The 12,331-nt window shown below is 40.2% G+C and overlaps 1 protein-coding gene across 3 annotated transcripts in view; it reads left to right on the forward strand.

Annotated features, from left to right (window-relative positions):
- Positions 1-12,331, forward strand: part of Stk32a (serine/threonine kinase 32A) — a 110,631-nt gene that overhangs the window by 29,188 nt on the left and 69,112 nt on the right. For all 3 annotated transcript variants that reach the window (XM_039097002.2, NM_001191894.1, XM_063277491.1), the window contains 2 exons: positions 3,161-3,216; positions 4,173-4,324. In XM_039097002.2, the coding sequence (XP_038952930.1) occupies positions 4,206-4,324 (119 nt within the window). In that variant the 5' untranslated portion in view covers positions 3,161-3,216; positions 4,173-4,205. The remainder of the gene's footprint in view (positions 1-3,160; positions 3,217-4,172; positions 4,325-12,331) is intronic.

The raw sequence follows: 12,331 nt of genomic DNA on the forward strand, positions 1-12,331 counted from the left end.
CACTGTGGGATTTCTGTTAGAAAACGACAATTCTGAATTTGTCTCTTAAGGTCCTGTGTCAATTACGATTTGTTGTACTGGCTTGGTTGTATTTTCACATTAACGTTCCTACTCACTGGTGATTGCACTGTTAAGCATTTAGAGGAAGTATAGGAGGAGTAGAATTAGAGCTTGTTTTGTAGTCACTTAAAATAATTTAAAAATATGTATGGGTGTTTGCCTGCATATATATCTGTGTACCATGTGTATGCCTGAAATGCATAGAGTATCCAAGACGGCATCAGATCCCCTGCCACTGGAGTTACAGAAGGTTGTGAGCTGCCATGTGGGTGCTGGGAACCGATCCTGAGTCCTCTGGAAGAGCAGTAAGTGCTCTTAACCACTGAGCCATCGCTGCAGCATCCCAGTCACTTCTGATTAAACAATTTTTCTCCCCAAGCTATCTATATTCCAGGAAGGGGAGACTTTAGGTGGCCTGGCACCAGAGTGGAGTCTGTCTCCTCGCTGGTGAGACAGAAGATATGTTTTCTATCTCTAAGGTATTTTTTTCCTTAGACTCTTCTGAGCACTGACATTTGGAAAGGCACATTAAATTAGGCAGTTTTGCCAATATAAAGTTATCAGGAAACTTGACATGTAATCATTTATTATTTTCACTTAATGCTTAAAATGATTTAGAGAAAGACATGGCTCCTGAAATAGATTAATGTCACAATGAGACGTCATGCTTCCTTGGTAGGTACTTGCTGTGTGCTTAGAGACGTTGTAAGCCTCCTAGGCTAGGCAGACAGAGGAAAAAGTCACAGTGACTTGCTAGATTTGCTCAATATAAAATCTGGGATTTGCAAGTAAATCCTGGTTAATTTCCTTTAATGTGACCGTGGTAAATAATGTATTCCTGAGATGCGGGTACTGAGTAGAAAGAGTTATTGCTTTGCTTATGTCTATGTGCAGTTTGAGAGAAAATTAGCATTTTGCAAATTATTTTCATAACACGCCCAATGTAAGGCTTATACCAAAAATTTCATATCTACCCAAATGTGTAAAATAAAAATTTCAGAGGTGATAGCATTATGCTCATATCCCATTTGAGTAGTTCCTGGCACTTTCTTTTCTATCCAATTTAAAAAATATATAATGTTTCTTATGAATGCTAAACCTGTTTTTTAACTTATTAATGGGATTTCACTAACAGCAAACTGTGCCCTGAAATGGCTCAATGTTCACATTATTCATATTTATAAGACTCAATTGTTTGGGGGTTCTTGAGTGTTCTTATAGCTTACTTTGATTTGTTTGCTGGAAGAAACTTGTGTAAATCAGTATGCTGGACTCCACAGGGACTATGGAGAGTTACAGCTTCACCTGCCTCAATGGGTAAAATTCTAAGGCTGCAGAGATAGCACTGTGAGCAAAATGACAGGCAGTCTGTCCTGCAGAGCATGCTGTGGTAGATGAGTCATCAATTGAAGAATATAATAGCTTTAGGAGCACCTTCTAGGGAAAGAGCTTTTCTCATCTAGTCAGTTTTTACAGGAGGGCATATGGAGAAACTGAGGCTGCATTTTCTATCACATCATGTTACTATTTGGGGTCTGTCTTAGTCAGGGTTCCTACTCCTGCACAAACATTATGACCAAGAAGCAAGTTGGGGAGAAAAGGGTTTATTCAGCTTACACTTCCATATTGCTGTTCATCACCAAAGGAAGTCAAGTCTGGAACTCAAGCAGGTCAGGAAGCAGGAGCTGATGCAGAGGCCATGAAAGGATGTTACTTACTGGCTTGCTCAGCTTGCTTTCTTATAGAGCCCAAGACCACCAGCCCAGGGACAGAACCACCCACAATAGATTGGGTCCTCCCACCTTGACCACTAGTTGAGAAAATGCCTTACAGCTGGGTCTCATGAAGGCATTTCCACAACTGAGGCTCACTTTCTGTGATAACCTCATCTTGTGTCAAGTTGACACACAAAACTAGCCAGTATAGGGTCTAAACCTAGGACTGATCACTCGTAAAATGCAAATGATCTTATGTGATTAAATGGATTTTGTGCTAGGAAAAAACAAAGTTCAGAAGTGATGATGCTGGAAGTCCAGACAATTTTTCTTCCCCCTTATAGGGAGATGAGCTAATTGTTGCTGATAAAGACAGAAAATAGGTCTTTTAAGGGTTGTGAGACCATTGGACAGAATCCTCAGTGAGTAAGAAAGACTGACTAACCGAGTTGGATCCCTGGAGCATATATTTTTAGAAAGAGAGAACTGAATCTTTCCCGTCATATACACTGTACCCTGATACTTTGCCCTTAAATAACTGACTGCAATTTTTCTTTCAAAGAGATACTTTCTATTGTTTCATGCTATTTCCTTGCCAAAATTCTTATTTCAAATACTTTTTCTTAAGGTCATCAGAGCAAAAAACCAAAGACTGCCACCAGCCAGAGTGTCTGAATTTTGGTCTCATACAGAATTATTTTATGAGCTTAAACCTGAAAGGCAATGTGTTTTATACTGGGTACCTCTTTTCATCATGAGACACTGTAGTTACAAAAGAGCATGTGCAGAACATCTCAGCTGTAAAGCACAGTGAACTTTTGTACACATCCCTGCTTGTACGTTGGAGATGAGCTAATTCTGTGAATTTATGGATGTAAGATTTTCTGAGTTGGCGAAACTGAAATCATTTAGGTACAAGAGAGTGAAGTTGCGACAGAATAAGCAAGCAGAGATGAAAGTTGAAAATACAGCAGCTTCACAGGAAGTCATGTGCTCCCTCATTGTCTACAAATCCGTGTTCAGTATTCTCAGAGACAGACCTCTGCTTCTGTCCTTCTCAGAATTGAGTGCCTTCTAAGTTGCCATTTATTATTTACTATGAGCATTCCATCTCAAAGCACCTCATTCTTTAAACAATATCACCAGACTACAGGCTTCCCAAAGGTCGACTTTGTATTTTCACATTCTTAATACTCTCTAAACTCTATGGTTGCATGGGATTAGTGACTGATAAGTCATTTTCTATGAGTAAATTGGTTCGTTAGCATACTTTGATGTGTCAGTTTAGATAAGGTACTTCACTTTAGCCCTATGCTTTTTCTTCAATTAACTGCTAAAGCGTGGTTTATAATAACTCCGATGCTCTGCATTCTTTTGCTTTACAGTCAACTTTGACCACTTTGAAATTTTGCGAGCCATTGGGAAGGGCAGTTTTGGGAAGGTAAGAACTGAATTGTTCAGCTTCCGGGAGAGATTTGGGTCACAGAGTGTTGGAGAATGGTGTGGTTCCTGAGGTGTTGGGGTTACAAAGAAATATAACTTGGAAATATTTTAGAAAGCACTTTTATAAAACTGTTACCACCATGCAATGAAAGTCAAATGCAAAATGAACCAAGTGTGGTTTTAGGGTTATCTTGTTCATGTCAAATCTTCCTACTATCAGGAGAGTGGGGGAGTTCTTTTTACCCTAAAGAAGATTAAGATTTCAGTTTCTTTTGCAAATTCTCCAGTAAGAGTTATCATATCAGCATGAGACTTAATTTTTACATGGGGAAAGAAGCCATTTAATTTCTATATTTTCCCCAATTTGCCATTTCCAAAATTCTATTATGAAAAAATATATACAGTCCAGCTTTCAGTAACAATGTTTTGTGTTCTATTAGTTTCTCTGTGGAGACATACTTTAAGATACAATAATGATTTCATATTAAATTTGCATTTTATTTTGGTGACTATATAGGCCTTTAACAGAATTTCGAGACATGGACAATTGTGTAGCTGTTTCCTTGTGCTTAGTCTTTCCCATTACGTCACCCATGCTGGGCAGAGACTCTTCGCCTAGTGTTTCCCATCTTACCTTTCGGGTCATATCCATTGTAACCATTTAAAGGAGGATCAGGGATGCTATTTATTATCAGGAGGGTCTTAACATGGAAGCAGATTTAAATGTTGTCTTGAAGATCCCAGGAGCATAAGCAGGCAAGATAATATGAGCAAATAGAAATTCAACTTTTGCTGTACTAAATACATGGAGAAATAAAATGAAATCCTTACGGTGAGTGCGGTAAGAACTTTAATGCCCCTCTGCCATGTTAAAGAACAAGTCTCACCTTGTGTCTCTCAACCACACTCTTCCTCCTCCCTATTCACCTTGCTCCACTGGGTTTACATCATCAGGTCTGCATTGTGCAGAAGAATGATACCAAGAAGATGTACGCCATGAAGTACATGAATAAACAGAAGTGTGTGGAGCGGAATGAAGTGAGGAATGTCTTCAAAGAACTCCAGATCATGCAGGGCCTAGAACACCCTTTCCTGGTGAATCTGTGGTAAGTGCTTTGGCTGCAGCTCTGAGTCATGGCTCCCCCATCCACCCACAAACACAGTTATGCCAATTGCATCATGAGTACTTGATGAGCACCATCCTCATGGTTTTCTTTAATGGTTTATACATGGCTTTGGTGTTAAAATGAGAGAAAAAAGTTCGTTTTATTTTGTTACTGTGCTGGGAATCAAATCCAGGACCTTGCACATCGTAGTCAATCTCACCACCAAAGTTTTTTTTAAACGTGTTCATGTGTAATGTATGAGTGTAATGTGTGTTTGAATGCATGTACATTGTGTTAAGTTTATATGTGCCTGTGAGTGTGTGTCCAAGTCTGTGTGTAATTATACTAGTGTGAAAGTCATAGGACAACCTTGGGTTGTCTGCCTTTTCTATCTTATTTGAAACACAATCTCTTGTTTATTGCTATGCGCAGCAGACTAGCTGGTTTACAAATTTCTAGGAATTCTCCTGTCTCCACCTCCCATCTGACCTTTTGGGATTACAAATGTGCGCAACTGCATCAAGCTTTACATGGGTTATAGGAATCCAAGTTTCCATTCTCATGCTAATTTGTATAGCAAGCACCTTATCTACTAAATCATCTCAGCTCAAAAGGTTCTGTTTTCTATTTGTCCGGAATAAATAACCCCCTTGCCCCTGAGATTACTAGTTGTTCAAGAATTTGAAAATTGCATGAACCAATAAGGAATGTGCTCAGATCTGTTATCTTTAATCAGATAGAGTTTTCCAATAAATTGAAGAGTAGAAACTTTGGGTGTCAAATATAGATTCCTTGGTTAACATGAAGTTTATTTTTGGGGCTTGTTGAAAACACTTTCTCCTTAAGATAAACAGTAACAGGCTGGTTTATTTGAGACATACTTTGGAAATAGGTATATATTTTATTATTCTACTTTATATTACCAGTGACTTGGTAAAGTCAGGTGCTGTCTTCCTCAGCCAAAAGTGTAAACGGAATTAACACAACAGTGGTTACACATTAGCTCTCCGGGATCAGGTCTCAAAGCCATTACCACAATCCAAGGCTCAGAACACACGAGAAGCTTAGAACGTTTATTACCTCCAGCACTTTTCAGTGCATCGAGAGCTTTATGTTTCTCATTTTACTGCACATTGAATGCATCTATTACGTTAAGAGCTGGATCTTAAAGTTAACTCAGTATGACTATTATTTAAATATGCATGCCAAGCAGTTCTAACTTGCCAGCAGGAGCAAAGAAAATGAAAGCCTTTATCCAGAGAATGCTAATGGAAAAATAATTGAGATTTCGCTATGTGTTGGAGCACATCCTTTCGGAGGCATCGATGCACAAAGCTTCCCTCCATCCATCTTTACTGAACACAGTCTGCTCCATCCACAATGTGCTAGGTGCCTCTCAGTTGAAAAGAAGATGGTTCTGTGTGACTTGGAAATAGATCTATTATAATTTGTGCACTACTCAGACCTCCTAAGAGTCTAATTTTGGTACAGCCTCAGTGTATTTGCTAATCAGTATTTTAGAGTGGCCTATTCAAAATGCTGCCATGGAAGATGCTAAAATGGATGCAGCAGCTTTCCCTTTCTTAGCAATCATCATATCCTCTCTTTCTCTCCCCACCCTGAAAATGACAAGGTGCTGTCACTTCACAACCTCCCTTTGTTCAAAGTCTTATTTTTCCTCCTTAAAAAGCTCAGCCAACTCATTTTCCCTTTTTAGAGCCAAGAACTCTTCATAAGGACACACCTAGAGTTTTCCTCTTCTGGGCTTTGTGTCTTCTTGCTATGTGGGCACAGGCAAGGGAACCTGGGTGCGGGGATGTAAGAAATATAAAACATTCAGAAAGTCTATCACTCCAGGCCACAGTCTGTTCACCATGTGTGCAGAGCTGGCTGTAGCATTACAGACATGCTTTATCCGTGGTTCTCAACCTTCCTGTTGCTGTGACCCTTTAATGCAGTTCCTCATGTTGTGGTGACCCCCAAGCATAAAATTATTTTGTTGCTCCTTATAACTGTAATTTTCCAACTGTTACAAATCATACTGTAAATATCCGACATGCCAGATAGCTCATATGTGACTCCTATAAAAGGGTCGCTTGAGCCTAAAAAGGGTCGAGACCAATAAGTTGAGTACTACTTTGCTATAACATATATTCCCTGGTCCTTTGTTCTTCTCACTGGAGCTCACAGTGGAAAATTGGGCACTCTCCATTGATGGGAAAGAAAGATAAGAAAGCCCCACCTCTGCCATACACAGGGGAGAGCACACCTGGAGGTGAGACGTTCCTGAAAGTAAAGGAGAAATGATTTTTTTCCATTGGCAACACTGTGTGCGTGTGTGTGTGTGTGTGTGTGTGTGTGTGTGTGTGTGTGTGTGTGTGTGAATTTTCATCATTTTGTCCCCCATTATTTTCTCTCCTTCCTCCTCCTGTCTCCCTGGGACTTTCTTTTTCCCAGTAAGTGCCCCTTCTGTTTCCATGAGCCTTTTGTATATTTGCATCCTAAGAAGCTTAATTAGGATTGTTTGTATGAGCAAAGGTGGGAGGGTCGTTAGTTAATGGGGCCTAGGCAACTTATCTCTGTCTACCCCATGGGGAAAAAAAGCAATACCACTTTCCCAAGCTACCATTAACTGTTCTATAGCTCATTGGATACATGGAGACTCATGAAGAAATATTGACAGGGCTTGTCCAAATAAACACAGCCTAAGTGAATCCATGACTATAGCATCTGCATCCCTCTAGATAATTTTTTGTAACATTCCTCCCATCCTCTAGTTCTCCCATTCTTTATACTTCCTGTTCTACAATGTCCCCTGAGCTTGGAGCGTGTGATACAGAGATAAATCCTTCAGGGCTAAGCGCTCTACAGTTCCTTACCCTTGGCATTTTGACCAGTTACTGTCTCTACGTTAATCACTGAGTAGTGTGGCAAGGACCCTCTGTTCTGTGTTAAGGACTGAGAGAAACACTAATCCATGGATATAAATAAGAGTGGTCAGAAGGCAGCTGGACTACATGTTTCCATAGCAAAGCAATAGCAGTGTGTTCCCAAGGGCCAGTGATTTCCCCAGTCACCAACTCTTGATCAGGTTTACTGGAGCAGATAGTTTCTCTGATAGAGCAGGCATGGAGTCCAGTCAGAGAGCTCTTGGTTAACCCATCACATTGCACCAATGTGTATATCCTGCCAGGTGGATTGTTTTTGTAATTCAAATTGTTTACAGCTGGGTAAGACAATGAATTTTCTTCTTCGGTGGCCTTCCTAACACCTTCCAGCACTATGGAAGCTAAGCACCAGGGATGAAACTGCTGGATCAGTTTCAGCTTCATTTTCCCACATCCTGTGATCAAAATGTATGCTGTCTTCAGCAGCAGAATCTTAACATTAAACTCTAGTGGGCACCCAGGACAATGGTAGTAGACTGTATTGTTTGGGGTACTTATGTCATCTCCCTGATCAGCAACATATAAGGAGGAATCCCACACCCAGAACTCAGAGTTTTGTTTAATATCCTATGACTTTTAGGAAGAGCATTGTTACCCTGTGAAGCATGCCTTCATTTAAACTCAATTTTGAAGCTGTGTTTTTAATATGAGATGGGTTTCCATATGGTTTCCCACGCCCTTGCCCTTGGTTATTCTTCTACAAATCTCCTTCGTCATGTCTTCCTAATTTCTTCCCCACTCAAACTTCTCCACTCCTAGTACTGCCCTTTTTACCTTCATGTCACCCTGTACCCCTTCCGTTGAGTTCTTCTGTCCCCACAGGTCCGTAGCAGAGCCAGTTCATTCATTATTTCTCCCTGCAGTGCTTTCTGTCCTAACAAGCACAGTGGTTTTAAGTGAATTGTCCCAAAAAACAAACAAACAAACAACTAAGCATGTTACAAAGCTTCTGGATCTTAATGATGAATGATCTGCCATTTCAGAAGACATGGTTATAATGAATAACTTAGGCTGTTTCAGTGGATGAAAAGGGTTGCCCAGACTATAGGCTCTTGCAAGTATTTCTTAGCCATTTTTGTTCCTTGTTCCATGCAGGTATAATATTCTAAACATACCAGTCACCAACAGTCCATTGTAAATGCTTGATTCCAAAGCATCATGGGAAGTGTCTTTAATTCATTCTTTATTAGAGTTGGTCTTGATTTTCCCCCTTTATTCTGCAAATCAAATACAAGTCAATTAAATATTCCCCAAAATATTATATATAACTCAGCTTTATGTTCTGGCCTAACTATTAGATTTACTTTGACATTTCCCAAGCTTTGGAGATGCAACCAGTTCAAAACTCTTGCCCATTTCTCTAAATGTGCTTTTTCATTATGCTTTTTCTGCCTAAATTACATTAAATACTCTTCTCAAGATGCATCTAGTTTCAGGGGTTTTACTCAGAAAACGTCACTTATTAAGCTGAAAAAAAATCCAAATATTTCTTAAGCACTCTTTACTTTAATGTTAAGAAGTATGAATGTACAGATACATATGTGGGTGCACATGTATCCCTTTCATGCTTGCATAAATATATATGCATATATATGTATGCTTGAAATTTTGCTGCTTATTGCCATAAATTTGAAAAACAGAAAAAGAAACCCATAGACAAATGAAAATTCCTTAAAGTCTTAAGCCCTTGAAGAAACCATACTTCATATGTCTATATGTGCTTTTTAGCAAAGTATTTGCTTATAGTTTTCTGGGATTTGTCATGCATTCATCCCATTCTTTCCTTCATTAGTGTGTTCTCTACTGAGAACGAGAACCAAGTTATAGTTCAGGTGGCTATATAAATGTGGGTGGGACAGTTTTTGAGTTTCAAACAACCAATAATTTTAGCCTATGTCTCAAGTGCCACAAGGACACATTTTAAAATTATTCATTATTGAATTTATCTAAATATCAAATCAAGCTGGCTATTTATTAGATCTGGCAATCCGCCTTATAACACAGCCCCACAGTGAGAGGATATGTTGACGAGCAAGAACGGATGGAACTCTTACCTGCACACTATTACTATCAATAGGAAAACACTGGTTGAAACATAAGCTGTGAGGAAGGTGGGGAAGGATTTAGTAGAATGCCCTACACGAGTAGGTTCGTGGGAACCCTTGTTACAGGGAGAGAAGTTCACCCATGTAGAACAAGGTGTTAGGGAGGAAAAACATTTGAATTAGCATTTAACCTTGTTGGCCTTAGCTGGATCCAATCAGGAAGAATCTTTAGATATAGGACATGTTATCAAGTGAAAGCTGCCAGACAGGGCTGGCATCCAGGAAAAGTAAATACAATCTTCCTGTGAGTCCTTCCCTGAGGGCTGTTACCCAAGCCCTGGCAACCCATAGCCAGAAAACAAATAGACCTATGGTAGCTTCCCCAGGTGGCTTTTGTTAATTGAGATTAAGCCTGCAGCTGCAAGGCACTCTGGGGCCTCTCTTCCTCCTCGCTTGGATCCCTGGGCCTCAAGGACAGAATGGGTTCACGTGTGGTTTTAATAAATTAGAGGAGGGACTCATCTGTTTTAAGTAGAGACCACCTGTACCTGGAGCATGGCACAAGGTCCTTTGAGACAGCTGAGCACACAGCCCTGTCAATGACTGCCTGGACACTCCTCCCATGATCTTCACTCAGTTTTGTGGAGTCACAAACTGAAACCTCAGTAACTGACAAAGTTCCTCTCAACGACATCCTATCATGTTAGCTTTGGTGTATGTTAGAGTCTTTATTTATCCTAATGAACTCAGTTGAGAGGGATTGGTAGGTCCAGTCTACACCTGGAGAACCTGAGGGGTTTCCCTAAGAATTATACAGAGCAGCTGTAAGGGCCTGGGCTCACATCTGTTAACCGGACCTCATGTCTGCCTTCTTTCTATCTCATACCATTCTCAGCAGATTTCTTGCTTGCAAAATATGTGAGACAGCAGAATTAATTTTGTTCGTTACCTTTCATACCCACAGGAATATAACAAGGCAAGCAGATGTGCATGCATGCTTTTCTTGGTCTCCTTCTTCGATTCTTCTAACAGTGCTTAGCACACAAAAAGTGATCAAGAAATACCTGTTTCGTGAATGAATAAATAAGTAACTTAGTGGTGAGAGCAGGCTATTAGCTCCTGGTTGATTGATCTTGTCTCCATCACACCAACACAACAATTGCACTACCCAAAGTAGTAATTACACCCACTCCTGTTTCTAGCTGGCCATAGGGTCTGAGGAACTTGAGGTTTAAATTCATTTGATAGCTATGGATCAGGCCAGTTACCCTAATTTGCTTGGCTTCTCTATGGATAATTGAGAATACTAGCAATACTTATCTAGCTGGCTACAAATGTTCAAAACACATGTCTAAAATATTGTACAAAGTAGTTCTTTAGAGTCATGTTTTTAAATGATTGAGTGAAGATCCCCATGGAAGTAGAATGACTTTCAGTTCCTATCATCAGATAGTTTATTTCTCATTTCCTATAGACTTGGCAGATAATTCTTCTGGTTTGAGAGAACTTATTTGAAGCTGTCTGAGATAGGAGAGTCAGTCATCCAAAACAATCCTCCTACTTCTTGATAATTGGAACTAGTCATCTCTGTTGCTGTCTTCTCAGCAGTGAGGATGTGGGGTGCTGTCCCAAAGCAATGGAAGGACTCCCAAGAGCATGAAAGGATGCACTTCATGAGCAATACTTTTCCAGCCTCTGCCTATGCCATGTCTTCTACTCCCTGTTGGCCAAACTGAATCATGAGATATGAGCAGGTTGAGCTAGAGAAGCAGGTTCTACTTTGATGAGGATCATGGGAAAGTCAGAATCTCAGGTCAGGTAGAGGAACCCCTATAATTTAGAAACAGTCCACCACAATACATGGAATATTTTTAAGGCATTGGCCAGAGTAAATGATCACATAAATGGTAGAGATTCTTACTCCTGGTGGAAGAGGGAACTACAAGAGGTAACCAAGTGCTCCTAGCTGTGAAAGTCTTTAAAAAGAATTTGTCTTTGCAGTAACTCTCTTTTGAATAGACTGTACCCACACTCAGATGTTTTACTGTATGTGATTCTTCTGAGAAGCCCACACCCATGCTGTCAAATATACCTGATTTTCTTCTGACCACTCTCTTTCTCTTGGCCTTTGTTTGTAAGTCTATATTAAAATATTCTAAACCCCAAGTTGGCCTCACTGAAATGACTATGCTTGGGCATGACCCTGATGCACCTGGATGCTATAGGAGGGCAGACTCCGAAGGACTTAGCAGAGACACAGTATTATGGATGACCTGTGTGTAGTAGTTGTACCCTATGTACTTGATGAAGGACTGTCTCATGAACTAATGGGACGTTAGTCTCATAGACTAGCTCGGTCTTTATAACACATGCATCATCTCTCTATTTTCTTATTCTGTTAGGAATGCTCTTTTTCTTTTGTAGAAAACAGAACACAAATATTAAAAAAAAAAAACAAAACAAAAAACTGAGCTAAAAGGGAACCAGGCCTATGAGAGATAACTTAGATGAAGAAATGGAGCTGAAGAGCAGGAACAAAGACGATTCTGGGAATGCAGGTATAGAAATGAATGTGCAAACCCTTGAGACTGTCTAGCCTGGATGAGTCAGCTCGAACTGATTTCCTAACCTTGTGTCAACCACTCAAGAATCAAAGTCCTAGGGGATGGTCTAATTGACTCTGCTTAGAAAAACAGGCCTGCCCCTTGGCTAAAAGACAGAGGAAAGAATGGCTCCTGGTTTGTTGGCCAGAGCAACCTGGATGACAATGTCACTTACTGAGATGGGAGATCAGAGGAGAAACAGATTCAATTTAGGACTTCTGCTCAATTATCTAACTACAGTTATTAGGTCGGGAGTAAATCTGGCATTCACTGGAGAAGTTCAGATGCCAGAGAATAGTCAGGCAAACCATGAATGTGCAGCGCGTTGGCTAGTGGCTGCATTTCAGGTGCTGGAAGGGAGCATCTTTGCAGAGAGGTGGGCCATAGGATTAAAGGCTCTGCGTTCTCCAC

The sequence above is a fragment of the Rattus norvegicus genome, chromosome 18 (assembly GCF_036323735.1).
Source record: "Rattus norvegicus strain BN/NHsdMcwi chromosome 18, GRCr8, whole genome shotgun sequence".
Lineage (NCBI taxonomy): Eukaryota > Metazoa > Chordata > Mammalia > Rodentia > Muridae > Rattus > Rattus norvegicus.